This window comes from Crassostrea angulata, chromosome 2 (genome assembly GCF_025612915.1).
Source record: "Crassostrea angulata isolate pt1a10 chromosome 2, ASM2561291v2, whole genome shotgun sequence".
In the NCBI taxonomy this organism is placed as follows: Eukaryota; Metazoa; Mollusca; class Bivalvia; order Ostreida; family Ostreidae; genus Magallana; species Magallana angulata.
In genome coordinates this window covers 1,286,458-1,304,007 of record NC_069112.1, presented here as the reverse complement: position 1 = coordinate 1,304,007, position 17,550 = coordinate 1,286,458, and the positions used below count along the sequence as shown (strand labels likewise).

General features: G+C 33.2%; 2 protein-coding genes across 4 annotated transcripts in view; one reads left to right on the top strand and one right to left on the bottom strand.

Moving 5' to 3' along the window:
- Nucleotides 1–17,550, top strand: part of LOC128171382 (uncharacterized) — a 194,975-nt gene that overhangs the window by 142,212 nt on the left and 35,213 nt on the right. The gene's annotated exons all lie outside the window — the stretch shown is intronic.
- LOC128171433 (disintegrin and metalloproteinase domain-containing protein 10-like) lies at nt 421–10,425 on the bottom strand. Of its 2 annotated transcripts, XM_052837230.1 has the most exons (3): nt 10,255–10,425; nt 5,500–5,529; nt 421–2,785 (listed from the first exon to the last, which is right to left on the bottom strand). In XM_052837230.1, the coding sequence occupies exons 1-3, from the start codon at nt 10,405–10,407 to the stop codon at nt 2,669–2,671; spliced, it is 300 nt and encodes a 99-aa protein (XP_052693190.1). In that variant the 5' UTR covers nt 10,408–10,425; the 3' UTR covers nt 421–2,668. The 2 variants fall into 2 exon arrangements, 1 of the variants encoding a protein (XP_052693190.1); XR_008242075.1 differs by lacking the exon at nt 5,500–5,529 and having other exon boundaries at nt 10,255–10,395.

Genomic DNA, 17,550 nt, shown 5'->3' with positions numbered 1-17,550 from the left:
ATTGGAAGTAAAAGTAGGTGAACGACTTTTGTAGATGACCATCTTCCACGGTGTGACGTAAATCCATTGTCCAGATCACGACCAGCCAAACTATGTACGTAATACAGTATTAAGAAAAAACATTAATACATATATAAACCATATCGTCCTTAACTATTTACGTAATATTGTAAAAAAAAAAAAAAATATACCAATAGATATATCAAATATTTCATTGATGTGCAAATATAAACACCAGTTATGAATCATAAAAATCAAGAATGTTTTCAATTTAAATATTTGCCATTTGCATTTATTCTGTTCGAATTTTCCCTCGTTTATTAATTCTTTATTTTGTGTTATCTATATTACTTTACAATATAACTATTTGTTGGTAATATTTCAATACCCTTTTTTTAGACAATCAATAAAAAGAAACCCTTTTCATATGATTTTGTTTTATTGTTTCCAGTAAAATAAATGTCTGACAGCGAAGAATAAACATGACGAAACAAACTTTAAGTTAAATAAATAACACAATGTTTTACAGCAAATGAGTGTCATTTTAGTAATGTTTTTTTCTATGTTCAACAGCTCTCAAGGAAAGTTTCATAACAATGTTTACAAGTATGCGTTACATTTAAAACAGAATGCATCTCAACCTTTTCTTTACAGAACACTGGGTTAATTCACAAGATTTAATAAATGGAGGAGGTGATACACATTTGTTACGTTAATTACGTTGTAAATGAACAAAACATCATCAGCACCAACCAAACAGAAAATAAAAGTACAAACATGTTAAGGTGGTATGGAAGACCTGTCGATATTACTGTTGATAAAAGTATGAACTTTACATTTCTTTCTATAGTACGTCACAATATGGAGGTGTCTCATACCACCTTAAGCAAAAGAGAAGAATCGTAACATTCCATGATCAATCAAAATCTATAGAAGATTGAATAAAGCGATTTAAACAATGCACGAGATTCTCACAATGCAAAAAAAAATTAACAGGAGGGGAACCTAAACTGATGAAAATAGCTAATTATATTAAAGCGATCTATTGACTCCCGATCTTGGATCTAAACTAAATTTCTAAGGAACATAAAGTTACAATCTCTCCTTTTGTCTCCATTCTGTTGAATGATGAAGCCGACCTATATTTATATCCAAAATAACTGATCTCATTGATTTTTAAAACACACAGATAATTTCTTGTTTTAACATAGACAACTTCCCATATAACAATACATATTTATAGATTGGTAATTCGTCCTGTGAATGGCACTAAGCAAAATAAATAACTAGCATCATTAGCAGGTGCTTGGTTTTGTAGGTGGCTAGATGACAACATGTGTTAAACCATTAAGTCACTAAGTAGATGTCCTGGGACTTTCATCATAGGGATATATGAAACAGTTAAAACTCTGGGAGAGGAGGTCAAACATGTATTATTTTTACGGCGATTGAAGAATCATTTGACGACCCAGGCAAAAAAAACCTACAAAACATTCCAGTCCTTTCTTTAGGCTACAGTTGCCATGAAATAAAATAAATAGAAAGGGAGAAATAAAGTGAAAACAATTGTTAAAAAATGTAGTTACATATCGCCTGTATATCATCAACATTGGTTAAATGTATTTCTGAATAGCATACAATTAAAATAGAGGATATATTGCAGTTTCTACTTGTGTCAGTTCTTTGTGCTCCTACAGTGCTGCTACTGAAAGTTGACAAGGATATGATAACGTGACTAGCATTCTGTAAGGGACTTGTCACGTACCTTAAATGTACGTATACTGTACTCAGTAAAGACACAAACAGACGTAAGACATAGTTAAAGAACTGTTAACAACTTAAAATGGTTTATAAACAGAGTTAAAATAATGAACAAACGTTTACAAATTAAGTGGCAAAAACCCACTTTCAAAGATATGTATAAATAAAGGAAAATGATGGTTAGATAGAGTCCACGAAAAGCTGGAACCTTTTCACACAATTTATGCTAGGAAATAGAACGACCAAGAGAATACATATACCATTGTTACGTCACATTCCAAGATGCGGTAATTCTGCTCCAGTCAGTTCAATAGCACACAATAGAAAAACGTGATATTTTTAATCCATAAGAAAAGGGCATAAATGATTTACATTAACTCGATAGGCCATCATCTCAACATAGTTATACTATTACCGCAATTAATAACGAAGATATTTAACTCGATTGAACCAACTGATCACATTTTTAACGTACATTTGCTTACATTACAATGATTAGTATAGCCTTTTATTTTATAACATGATTGGATTAAAATTAAAGTAAACAATAACTAACGCTGTATGCATGAGCACTAAAACTTCCAAAAATTAACGATCAAAAATGCCTCAATGTAATATCATTCTATCAAAATACAGAAATACAGAAGAAAATTAATTTAACATAAAAACAATTGGCAATTAAAACCTCAATACCCCTTCATATTGTTCTTGAAAATAGGAATTCTGTTTGCATAATGATTTAAAAAGAAATGAACACAGATCTGTATCTTTAACACAAATGTAATATTATCAAAAATACCAAAAGGACTACATCATTCATAACACATATGGAGATGTTGTTCTTCTAGTGTACATTCGTTTAAAAAAATCATTAAATACGATGAATTGAATTTAGATGATATATGATTTAAACTTTGCGCATTTCTAAATTATTGTATCTCCCGCCTTTAGCCCCTGCTCCCTTCCTGTGCCCCTGTGGTGGGCCTCCGTGTGCTGAGTATGGCGGCGGGGGTCCCGATGGGCCCTACAATAAAAAATAAAAACGAGGCTCAGTATTGATACCATTCGTCAAAACTCATAACGTGACAGATTGTACTTGTCTTTATAAAATGAAGAAAAAATGTTACTAAATGCATGCAATTAAATTGCTTAGTTATGTTAAAAAATCTCCAAATAATCTGCTTTTTAATTGTACAAACACATAATATTATCATTCGAATTTCAAAAGCGTCACTTCTAGAAATATTATTCGGCATATGACATTGATCTTTTTGTGCAACGCAAGTTTTCATTTTGAATTGCAATTACCACAAGATGTTAAACATCTGTTAAAAAGACAAACTGTGCCCATTTACATGTACCATTTCTTGACCAACATTAATTTATAACATTGTTTAACCAAATAAAGATTATTATTAATTATCTATCAGCTTTAAAGCAGATTTATTGACCATACTATAGAATAAAACACAACTTAAAATCTTATCTTCATACAATAAAACAGAACTTAGAATCTTATCTTTAGAAATGGTATAATACACTAAACTAACTGCATCACAATGTTCGTTTTATTTTCAAGGAAAGAGTAGATTAGTTATGCTATAAATTACAACTTCTAATTTCCCTCTCGCACACACTTATCAAAATATAAATTACATTACGAACTAATTCTTTAATATTTATTCAAAATATAAGATTCAAATAATCACTGACATTTATCTTTTTATTTATAAATTAAAAATAAATCGAACATATTTTCCTAATGTTTACTCGCACATACTTTTCAAAAAAAAAAATCTAAAAAAACCCAAGATTGTTCATATTTAATTCAATATTCCCCTATATTCTTTATTCTTAAATACTTGGTTGAAAACAAAACCCACTACAACACGTGATGTTATCCAGTTATACCCATAATGCATCTGGCACCCACCACCATTACTATAAATGCCGTAGTATAAGAGGCGAAAAGGGTAAAGAAGAAAGTATGGAAGCGGCAGCGTGCGTGTGGAAACGTTTACCCTAAATCTTTGATGTTGCTCTTGGTTGCTTGTAAATAAAGGACATACACATTACTATGTCGCAAAATTCACCTTATGAAAAAAAGAAACAGCTCTGCATCTGATTCAGTTTTTAACAATAAGTGTTTTTACTATACGTAACTGTAGAAGCTTTAGTTTTGAAGTTTACGTCTAATTCTAAGCGTAGAATTCGTCTGATACAGATGTTCATCACAAAATTACAGAAGACGTGTACAAATCTTATAATCAAGTAATGCCTTTAAGTACAAACACTGGTTATAATATTAGGGTAACGTTTAGGGTTGTTTTCAATATGTACAACTTTATGTAACTTGGTCATTGGGTTTACTGAAATAAGTGTATTACGTAAACAGCTCATCTCTAACATGCAACCAAATGACAGGAACTTACACATTGCCAGTGAATGTTCCCTTTGAAGACATTTCCCAACTGATAACAACATTCTACTTAATGACCATGTCTGTGTAGTTCCATGATAGCATGTGGAATACAGTTTCTTTCCACTTATCTTCTTTCTATCCCTAAATGATTGGTCATAACCAGATATAACTTTACAAGTTTTATATATAAACCCATCTCATCTGGAGTAACCAAATCAATATCTGAACACGTACAATTTGCCACAAACCATCAGGCGATACTACCAATGAAGTAAGAGATCCATCTAGAGTATAGAGAACCGAGTGATCAGCAGATACAACCAATGAAGTTAAAGATCCATCTAAAGTATATAGAACCGATTAGTACTATATCAAAACATGATGGCATCTATCATTTTCTTGTTCAACATCTTCAATGGCACAACCTTTACTATCTACATCAGGTTTTCAATGAAAACAAAATAAAAGAACGCCAAGTACGTTTGAAAAATCTGAATGTCATGTGTGAATGAGTGTACCTTCCTTATAAGGAAATGATTCTAAACCAATTCAGTTTATGGAGGTGTAAGAAAGCGTTATATGAATTAAGAAGGCAGGTATGTGCAAACATTTTGGAGCTGTTAGCCAGCTGCTAGCGAGTGTTGCTAGGAAAGGAGACATAAATGTAACATGGATAAAACGATTCCTAATTAACACATATCTATATGTTAAACTAATCATTTAGAACTTTTTGCGTTGCATTTGTTTTAATTAATATTTTGTTTCTCTCGCCTTTATTTGTTGTGTACATGAGCATATTACTGAGGTGCAACTCATGATATACTCATCCTAAATCATGTGTTCTTTTATTATAACCAAGTCTGACTTCTTCATTACAAAAGATAATAAGGAAGTACAATTAGACTAGACATTAAAAAGTTATCTAACTAGGACAAACTACGACAGCAGTTGTAAGCACACAAAATTGGTAAGGTTTCTGTATAGATAATGGCCGACATCAACCAAATCTCACGGCTAGTCGCCTAATCTCACTTCATACCAAAACGCTTATTTGCTTACATATAATGGTAATAAATGAATGTGAGAACATATATAAGTTGGAACTTTTTTCAGATGTCATCTTGATATTAAAGTACATGTGAAAGAAAGCAGGGGAAATATGGTTTTGATGTTATGGACACGGGCTATGTAAGTTGGTTCCAGTCTGGAGTGTTGTTTTTAGACTGGCTGTGAGATTTCGCTGATGTGCAGCTCTAGGATATATGCAGGTTTTTTCACACATACAGATTTGCCTTAGACAGGATATAAATACTTACAACTATCAAAGGATACTGAGTGTCGTGGTTCTACAAAACACAGACAGACAGCGTCATATCATGTGTTTCATTGCTAAAAATTCAGTTACTAGTATTAAGTGAAATGAACGCTTCAGTTTTATGTTCGTCCTTTTTATCCTCGTTGCCAATGAGTGAATTTTAAGACTGGGCAAAATCAAAACATCTTTCAAATAACTGTATTAATAAGGAAGAGTACCTATCACACAACTCTGATTGGACGAATTACAGACGGCGTGATGATTGGACGAATTACAGACGGCGTGATGATTGGACGAATTACAGACGGCGTGATGATTGGACGAATTACAGACGACGTGATGATTGGACGAATTAAAGACGGCGTGATGATTGGACGAATTACAGACGACGTGATGATTGGACGAATTACAGACGACGTGATGATTGGACGAATTACAGACGGCGTGATGATTGGACGAATTACAGACAGCGTGATGATTGGATGAATTACAGACGGGGTGAAACTAGTGTAGAAGAGCAAATAAAATTAAAAATCACTGGGCGAAAATACTAGTAATCCTTTCTACATTCTGTCTATTGTTTGCTCTGGTGTTTTTTTTATTTTGTTCATAGACAATGAAATTTTATAAAGGTTAATTTAACAATGATTTTATTGAATGTAGCTTTGCATGACTTTCACATGAAACTTTTCACGAGAGATTAACATGAAATGAGTACACATGTACACTTTGGTGTGTTTTGATATTCTTAGATGAACACCACTAAAAACCAGACGTTAGAATTTAATAAATTTTACAGTAAGGTAGAAAATGATATTACTAATCACATATCAAAATTTACATTATGTAGTGTTTTCTTAATCTTCTTCGTAGTGCTGAAATTGACAATTTTCTTTTTTTACTTTAATTAAATGCACCTTTATATTCTGATTCATAAAAAGAATCAGAAGACTGCAGATTTTCTTGAAACTTTGAAATTAACTAGAGTTGGTGTGAATAACTTACGGTTAAGAAATGAAGAGTTTTGAAATTGTGGTGATTACACAAAAACAACCGCAACCAAATCGGTCTCATTTAATGTAAAAAATGAGAATTTGATATTACAATCAACTTTTGCCAAAACATTACAACCATATCAATAATTCTGAATTTCATTTACATTAATACTCTTTAGGGTTCCTTCAACAATTTATTTGACTGCTAAGAAAAAAACAGTATTATTTTGCAATAGAATTCCTCTTTGATTTTAAAGATAAATTTTATTTTTTTATATTTACATTTTACAGTGTCTTGCCTGTGATAACACTAGGTATCGATTTTGAACTATATAACCCATTACTTCAAATGACGCCAAATTGAGACGCCAGCGGGATTTGCTTATTTAAATTCAAATATTGGCTTAAAATTATGTTAATATAAGTAATAAGGAATCATTCTTTGAATATCATGGGGTGATAATTTCAGTTGGGGCGTGATCAAATCTATCATAAAGCCCTTCCGGCTTTATTGGATTTGATCACGCCTCGACCAAAATTATCACTCCATAATATTCAACGAAAGATTCCTTATTACTTAAATAATGATAGAAATGTTTGGTTTATATAAAACACTTGGTCCGAGACTGTTGGATTGTTGTGGCTTCTTTTAAGCAGACTACTATATTTATTAAATCTATTTTAGAACAAGTACTATAAAGATATAGAAACTAACACAAATAATAATTTCCAGGTTAAAATTTATGAACTTTTTCCTCACTGTATAAAAAATTATACATTTATCAACAAATAATTTGAAGAAAAAAAAAAGTATATTGATGGCTGACTTGATTACCACATAGCCTCGATAAAAGACATTAAATATCTGAATAGATAGCCTGTCTTAATACTGAAATATTTTAAGAAAATCTAATGGTTGACTTGATGACAACACAGCCTCCCTACATTAAATCTATGAATAGGTATTCTGTGGCTGATTTGGTGAAAACAGTTATGCTGGGGAACAGTTAAATGATTAAGGACAGCAATAGTTATGAAAAAAAGTTAAGAAAATTATAAAAGTTCATAAAAGTATGAAAACTTTAAAATGTAACCCCTTATTAGAAACTTAAAAAGGCAAAGTATATGTACTATTTAAAAAAAAAAAGCTTATTATGCCACTAGTACAGTATATTAAAGTTACAAATACATGTAACTCTAATAGCACTTAGTTCTTACATAGTTATCATTCTTTTTTCATCAATTATTTAAGGTTTTATTTAATAAATCTTCAAAAACCATAACTTGAGTCTAAATGAAGACTGGAACAAGATGTCTGATTGAGGAGAAAGGTTTTAGTTTGAAATTGACTGTTAGTAGTTGAGTAGCAGTATGATCCACAACAGTGTTAGCAGTTTATGAGTGAAAAAACACCATTGTTATTGCATTACACAGTTAGTTAAGCATATGAGAAAGATAACATTTTATGAAACTGAGACTTGAAGGCAAAGCAACCTCATTACCCATTTATGACCATTAAGAAAATTAATGCGATAAATAATCATCTCCCATCTTACCCTTCAGTCTGCAAATATATCTCTCATTACTACAGAACATCCTACACTAAAACAAAGGTCCTAAACATCCTACACTAGGACTAAGGTCCTTTACTTCCTACACTATGACTAGGGTCCCAAACATCCTACAATTGGACTAAGGTCCTAAACATCCTACAATAGGAATAAGTTCCTAAACACCCTATTTCCTAAAAATCCTACACTAAGACTTAGGACCTTAACATCCTACACTAGAACCAATGTCCTAAACATCCTACACTAGAACTAAGGTCATAAACATCCTACACTAGGACTAAGGTCCTTTACTTCCTACACTAGGATTAGGGTCCTAAACATCCTACACTAGCACTAAGATTCTAAACATTCTACACTAGGACTAAGGTCCTTAACATCCTACACTAAGACTAAAGTCCTTAACATCCTACACTAAAACCAAGGTCCTAAAAATATTACACTAGGACTAAGGTCCTTTACTTCCTACACTAGGACTATTGTCCTAAACATCCTACACTAGGAGTAAGATCCTAAGCATCCTACACTAGGAATCAGGTATTTAATATCCTTTGCTAGGTCTATGGTCATAAACATCCCACACAAGGACTTAGGTCGTAAACATCCTACATTAGGACTACTGTCCTAAACATCCTTTGCTTGGACTAAGGTCCTTAACATCCTACACTAGGACTAAGGTCCTTAACATCCTACACTAAGAGTATGGTCCTAAACATCCTTTTTAAAGCACAATCTTCTAATCTATATAAAGACTGATTTTTTTTTAAATCCCGAAAAATAACCTAACATCCTTTCATATGGATGCATGTTTTTCGCAACCTACATAAGGATTTATGTCATAACAAACTTACACAAGGACTTAAATATCTTTATCACCCTAAACAAGGAGTATGTACTAAACAAGGTGTGTGTACTAAACAAGGTGTGTGTACTAAACAAGGTGTGTGTACTAAACAATGTACTTAAAATTAATAATTCTTTTATATTACAAGTTGATAACTGTCAATCACATCCATGTAAGCACCTTTACACACAATGAATAATGACATTACACTGATATATACAAAGACTATGACAAAAACTTGTCTCTCAAATTCAAATACCGAAACCAAAAAAAAAAAAGATCTTTGAATACAATGTGCCATTTAAATGCATACTCTGTAATTAGTTTAGTAAAACCTGACATCTTCCATGTATACAAGACAGTGTTGTACATAAACCTAAACATCCTACACTAGGACCAAGGTCCTTTACTTCCTACACTAGGATCAGGGTCCTAAACATCCTACACTAGCACTAAGGTTCAAAACATCCTACATTAGGACTAATGTCCTAAACATCCTTTGCTAGGACTAATGTCCTTAACATCCTACACTAGGACTAAGGTCCTTTACATCCTACACTAGGAGTATGGTCCTAAACATCCTTTTTATAGCACAATCTTCTAATCTATATAAAGACTGGTTTTTTTAAATCCCAAAGAATGACCTAACACTCTTTCACATGGATGCATGTTTTTCACAACCTACATAAGGATTTATGTCATAACAAACTTACACAAGGACTTAAATATCTTTATCACCCTAAACAAGGAGTATGTACTAAACAAGGTGTGTGTACTAAACAATGTACTTAAAATTAATAATTCTTTTATATTACAAGTTGATAACTGTCAATCACATCCATGTAAGCACCTTTACACACAATGAATAATGACATTACACTGATATATACAAAGACTATGACAAAAAACTTGTCTCTCAAATTCAAATACCGAAACCAAAAAAAAAAATCTTTGAATACAACGTGCCAATAAAATGCATAATCTGTAATTAAGTAAAACCTGACATCTTCCATGTATACAAGACAGTGTTGTACACCAACAGTTAAACTTGTGACTAGTCGTGACTCTGCCAATGATGTAGCCACTCACTTCATTAACACAACACCTACAGTCCGACATTATCAGTCTATCATCATTACTCTGTCAATCTAATCAGTGGTTGATCACAACTATAGTTTTACCATTCGTTGTACTGCACAAATTTCGTTAGCCCAGATCTATACACTATATTTGATAATTAAATCTGATTTTATCTGTAATACAAGTACAACCTTGGACATTAACCACTCCACTCCTGTTTGTCCTTATCTATCCTCAAATAACTATGTCAAGGTCATTGACCACCCTACCTGTGCCCGGTACTGTTGCTCTGGCTGACGACGTCGTCGCCTCAGTGTGTCCGTCCATTTCAAGGCTGGTTTGGCGTTAGGGTTTGAGCTGGGTGTGTGCACGGCACAAAACTTGATGAACAATCCCATAAACAGGATAAGTCCTATAGCCATCAATAAGACGGCCCACCAATATTCTTACAACAGTACACTATATATATAACAAAAGTTATTTACAGTATAACATGTTAGATACAGCACAGAATCCCATAAACAGGATAAGGCCTATAGCCATCAGTAAAACGGCACACCAATATTCCTACAACATTACATTATATATATACCACAAGTTATTTGCAGTATAACATGTTAGATACAGCACAGAACAAGATGAACAATCCCATAAACAGGATAAGGCCTATACCCATCAGTAAGACAGCCCACCAATATTCCTACAACATTACATTATATATATAACACAAGTTATTTACAGTATAACATGTTAGATACAGCACAGAATCCCGTAAACAGGATAAGGCCTATAGCCATCAGTAAGACGGCCCACCAATATTCCTACAACATTACATTATATATACATGTATAACACAAGTTATTTACAGTATTACATGTTAGATACAGCACAGAATCCCATAAACAGGATAAGACCTATAGTCATCAGTAAGACAGCCCACCGATATTCCTACAACATTACATTTATATATTCATATATCACACTGCTATCAGTAGATCAGCCATCATCATTCTTACTATATTGCATATGACACAGAGGATAAACCTTTTTATCTTACAATAACTCAGTTTTTGATATTAGACATAATTTTATTTTACTGTTACCTACCATTGTCAAGATCTTGTTCATATTGGCCAGACATTTTTACTTATTAGTATTGTTACTGACTGACTACAGAAATATATCGGGTTGATCAATGTCATAGGTGGTGAGGCGAAGCTAATAAGTGTCTTGTTTTCCCCGAGGACAATCTAGTGACACATTTATTCTCAAAATGTGATGTTTGACGCAAACCCATGGATACAAGTTGCCTAACATCTTGTCCAATTTAGTTTCTTACATGTAAACTTTTTCAAAATTATCAATATTTAATAATAATATGAAATGTTGAAATGACAAGGCAAAATGTCAGTCAATAATATCTATATTGCCAAATATTAATTCTGATCAAAGAAACATAAAGATATATGAGGCAATCGCATGCTATATTTAAACCAATGAAAGTGTGACATTTCAGTCAAAGGGATAACAATTATTTTTAGTGTTACCCTTCAATAAGTTAGTATGACTTACAATAATCCAGTCTGACTTACAATAACCCAGCATGACTTACAATAACCCAGCATGACCTACAATAACTCAGTATGACTTACAGTAATCCATCATGACTTACAATAATCTACCCTCACTTACAATAATCAAGCATGACTTTCAATAATCCACCATGACTTTCAATAATCCACCATGACTTACAATAATCAAGTATGACTTACAATAACCCAGTATGACTTAAAATAACCCAGCAAGCCATACATTAATCCAACATAACTTACAATAATCCAGCATGACTTACAATAATCCAGCATGACTTACAATAATCCAGCGTGACTTACAATAATCCACCATGACTTACAATAACCCAGTATGACTTACAATAACCCAGCATATCTTACAATAATCCACCATGACTTACAATAATCCACCATGAATTACAATAATCCACCATGACTTACAATAATCAAGTATGACTTACAATAATCCAGCATGACTTACAAATAATCCAGCATGACCTACAATAATCTAGCATGACTTACAATAATCATTCATGACTTACAATAATTCAGCATGACTTACAATAATCCAGTTCTTTATATTGGCAAGTGTTTTTTCGTTAAATATCAAGTTCTTCAGTCGTTGAAGTGGTCCTTCATTATCAAAGCCACGGCAACGAGAAAACACATCACAGTAACCTTGGTAATTGTTACAGGGGGAACCTAGATCATAGAAAATCAACACATAAGTTGTAAAACAGTGGGATAAAGAGGCCCATGGGCTATATATCTCAACAGACCAACAGTTTTTGAATAGTTCTATATCTGTTCTTCGACATCTTTCCTAAGCCTATATATTTCTAAGTTAAATTTTAAACCCTTATTGGGACTCCAGTATTGGTTTAGGGTCTCGATTTGAACAATTAAGAATCTACATTATTTGAGGATGTATCATTCTATATCAGTTTTTCAACAATTTCTCTATATATTTCTAAGTTACACTTTAAATTGTTATTGGGACCCCACGATTTGAACAATTTAGAACCTTTATCATATCAGGATGCTTGCATAGTAATCTCTTAAATTGTAGCATCATAGTTCTTGAGAAGATTTTAAAACAATTTCCTTTTATATTTATATGTCAAACTTTGAACCCCTCTTAAGGCCCCATTATTTGTTCGGGGGTCAGGATTTTACAATGTAGAGTCTTCACTATACTAGTATGTACAAGTTTCTTTGTAAATATTGGCATTTCTGTTGCAGTGGTTCTTAAGCAGAAGCTTTTTAAAGCAATTACATGCATCTCTTTTTTGAAAAAAAATTATTTGCTCTTTCTTTAAACAATTTGCAATTCTCTTTCCATAAGGATGCTTTGTACTAAGTTTGGTATAATTTGGCCTAGTGGTTCTTGAGAAGAAGTCAAAAATGAGAAAATCTTAGAGACGAACGGACAGACTGACATACAGATGGATGGCTGTGATAAGAAGAGCTCACCCGAACCCACGATTTAGGTGAGCTTAAAATTATAACAGGGTGAACCTGTATCATAAATTTAATAGTATTTAATTTCATTTTCAAATCTTAAATTGTCTATCAAATATTTTCCAACTATGGATGAATCCTACAGGAGTTTTTTTAATGCAGGACCGAAGATTAAGGCTAGGGTTTTGATTGGGTACATGTAGGTATGGTTTGTTTACTTTCCCGAGAGCAGCACAATATAAAAGTGTTGACAGGTCTAATCATTTACTTGATTCCCTCCTTCTAAAGAGAAGCAGGTAATGTTTTTACTCGTGTTAAAAGTAACAACCAGACAGGAAACTTATTTCTGCATACATGTGTCATACTATTGAATCATTTAATTTTGTGAGGGCCAATTTTCAGGGACTGTGGGTTTGTTTTATTTGAGGGGATGTAGTATTGTGGATGCGTCAGTTTTTAGTTTCAGTAGGAAAACTAAATCTTTTATAATACGTTTTCGTCGAGGATGTAAATTCTGATTCGTGGGTGACAGCTATTAACGAATACCACAAAAACTGAACCACAGGGAAGTCTAATGATTCCACGGTATTTCTTACCGGGAGACAATATATATTTCACCTGGGGTTTCAGACAAATTTCTTACCGGCTGTTAGTTTGATTCCGCCGCTGGACTTTTTCCGCTGGTTGACATCTTGTAGGAGAGCATACAGAGCATTAGAACTGTCCAGGTTCTGGTTTGTGGCATAGCATACAGCATCAGAGTCATTCTTCTCTGTTGAAAGATTCAAACATATAAATCACACTTTTGTAAAACAGACAAAAATTAGGCATAAGAAAAAAAATTGTTTGTTTCCGATTTCCCGACCGACCCTAGATTTTACCCCCCGACTCAAAACTTTTTTTTTAAGGATTTTTGATGGAAAATCGTTTATTTTCGTTTTTATCCGATTTGGAAAAAACATTACTCAAAATTTTGGTCACAAAAATGCTTGAAGCAGTTACTCTTCTCAAATCAGTGTAACTCAAACGTTTTGTTTCAAAATGGCTATATGTTTCCATGTGTTGTAGATTTTAATAATGCTCTCATCGTTGGCAGAGGAAGTATTTGATATATAATATCACTTTTGTGTTTTCTTAAGACCAGCTTAATAGTCAGGAATGATATTAAAAGTATTTCTCATAATATGTAAACGGTGTGACCGTTGGACCGAGCGCAGATTTAACACAGTGGAGTTTGATTTTTGTAGAACAAAATTTATTTGAAACGCATACAGTAGGATCCGCCTGGTTGCCTACACATATCATTAACAATAGCCAAAGTTTAACTAAACGTCGCGTGCTCAGTCTACATTATGACGTCATATTTCAGACGTAAAACGTTCAAGTTTTGTCTTCGGAAATAGCCGAAGAGAGTTACGTGATTCCGAACTCTTTTTTATTTCTTCTTTCATTGTTCATCAATCAAATTCATATGAATGCCGCTGCAATGAAATTAAATATTTTATTAAGTATCTAAAAGATCAGTTAATTCCTTGACGTTAATGTTTTTATTTTCCATCTGATAATTTGATAAGACATACATAGAACAAGTCGTGTTTCTTGATTGAACCACTACTGAAACTTATCTGGTTTCCTTTTTAATTTCTTTTAATTCAAATTACCTTCTAATGAAACATTGGAACTTATTTAACCGAGTTCAGGGGCAATAAACATCGATAAATACCAGTCAATCAATGATCGAACTAACTTTTTAAAAACAAAATGGCTGCCAATATGGCGGCACCCAGGGCTGGAAGAAATTTTTTTTGGCCTTAGTACCCCTGATTCAACTTTCATTTTTCACTGATTTTCATATATATACGTGTTACCATTAATCCTCGCTTCGCGAGGCGGGCTTCGCCCGCCTCTCGCTGTGCTCGGTGTTATACTATTCAGCAGTGTCAGTATCTAATCGGCATGTATGGATACTGCAATATAAAAAGAAAAAAAATATTTGAAAAAATAAAAAAAATTTCCGACCGACCCTACTTTTTTTTAGCATGAAAGCGGAAACAAACAATTTTTTGTTAGGCCTTAGAAAGATTGATTTTATATCTACAGCATGAACTATAACTTGTCGATCCTACCCACTACAAATTTTAGACAATTTGTCTAAAATGCTAACTAAAAATTAGACAACTTGTTTATAATGCTCACTACAAATTAGACAACTTGTTTATAATGCTTACTACAAATTAGACAACTTGTTTATAATGCTTACTACAAATTAGACAACTTGTTTATAATGCTTACTACATATCAAACAACTTGTCTACAATACTACAGCTTAGACAACTTGTCTATAATACTTTCTACAAATAAGACAACTTATTTACTACAGACTTGACAACTTGTCTACAATACTACACATTAGACAACTTGTTTATAATACTAACCATGAGCTAACAGCTGTCTATAGGGTTTACATTAGATTAGATAACAATACTTACTACAGTCTATGTAACACAGCTGCTCCTTCTGTTGTACTGTCAGACAATTTGTCTATAATACTATAAATTAGACAACAATACTTACTACATACTAAGTAACACAGCTGTTCCTTCTGTTGTACTGTCAGACAGTTTGTCTATAATACTATAGATTAGACAACAATACTTACTACAGGCTAAGTAACACAGCTGTTCCTTCTGATGTACTGTCACACAATTTGTCTATAATACTATAGATTAGACAATAACACTTACTACACATTAGACAACGTGTCTATAACACTACAGATTAGACAAATTGTCTACAATTCTTACTACAGATTAGACAACTTGTCTACAATACTTACTACAGGCTAAGTACCACAGCTGCTCCTGTTGTTGTACTGTCAAGTCACCAGGCAGTGTAACAAAGCATTCCTCCCAAACACCTGGAGATGTCCCATTTTCTGGTGTTCCAACCTTTAGACACAAGGAGCCTGTGCAAAACTGAAAAGAAACCATTCATATTATTGCAGCTTCCTTTTATTTGACTGCAATAACTTACAGCTAACGACTTCTGAAAAATAACAGCCTTGATGATTTCTTCTTGTGATTTTACACACAAATTCTGTAAAATTGTACTTCGAAACTTGCTGTTGGAGAAATCATTGTAATAACAAACTTACCCCTTGTTGACAGACCAGAGAAATCATTTCAATAACAAACTTACCCTTTGTTGGCAGACCAGAGAAATCATTGTAATAACAAACTTACCCCTTGTTGGCAGACCAGAGAAATCATTGTAATAACAAACTTACCCTTTGTTGGCAGACCAGAGAAATCATTGTAATAACAAACTTACCCCTTGTTGGCAGACCAGAGAATGTCATTTCAATAACAAACTTACCCCTTGTTGACAGACCAGAGAAATCATTGTAATAACAACTTACCCCTTGTTGACAGACCAGAGAAATCATTGTAATAACAAACTTACCCCTTGTTGACAGACCAGAGAAATCATTGTAATAACAAACTTACCCTTTGTTGGCAGACCAGAGAAATCATTGTAATAACTAACCTACCCCTTGTTGGCAGACCAGAGAAATCATTGTAATAACAAACTTACCCCTTGTTGACAGACCAGAGAATGTCATTTTAATAACAAACTTACCCTTTGTTGGCAGACCAGAGAATGTCATTTCAATAACAAACTTACCCCTTGTTGACAGACCAGAGAAATCATTGTAATAACAAACTTACCCTTTGTTGGCAGACCAGAGAATGTCATTTCAATAACAAACTTACCCTTTGTTGGCAGACCAGAGAAATCATTGTAATAACAACTTACCCCTTGTTGACAGACCAGAGAAATCATTGTAATAACAAACTTACCCCTTGTTGACAGACCAGAGAAATCATTGTAATAACAAACTTACCCTTTGTTGGCAGACCAGAGAAATCATTGTAATAACTAACCTACCCCTTGTTGACAGACCAGAGAAATCATTGTAATAACAAACTTACCCCTTGTTGACAGACCAGAGAATGTCTTTGTAATAACAACTTACCCCTTGTTTGCAGACCTGTGAATAGTCATTACAGTATTTGAGATCTGGCTCCTTCACTGAATCTGGACATGATGCATTGTTCCCAGTGAAAAGTAGTTAAGGTCAATAATCATTTACAATCTTGTGACATGAAGCATTATTCCCAGTGAATCAGAGTTAAATGCAATAACAATTCATTAACATTGCTTTGAAACAGATACGTATTAACTGTTATGATGTTATTGTAACATTAGATGTTCATGGTTATAGAGAGTACCCATCTTTAACAAATAAACAACACAAATGACATATAAAACTTTGTATTGTTTGTTCACACTCCCCTATCTACATTTATCTTTAGATCCACCATTGAATAATTACCCTACCATGATATCAATTATGAACCCCCAACGCTGTAACACTAATTCTACAGTGAATCCAACAAGGTGTCACAACCAGTATTAAGAGGGCTCAATGGCTGTGACCATTTTAAGACTATATTGTTCTCCTTTAAAAAA

Bases quoted from the DNA above. Each gene is read 5' to 3' on its own strand.
- LOC128171433 (XM_052837230.1), bottom strand. From the start codon at position 10,407: ATGGCTATAGGACTTATCCTGTTTATGGGATTGTTCATCAAGTTTTGT. The intron at 5,530-10,254 runs GTAGGGTGGTCA...TGTGTTTTGTAG, and splicing joins AGCAACAGTACCGGGCACAG to AACCACGACACTCAGTATCC. The intron at 2,786-5,499 runs GTAAGTATTTAT...TTTTTATTGTAG, and splicing joins CTCAGTATCCTTTGATAGTT to GGCCCATCGGGACCCCCGCC.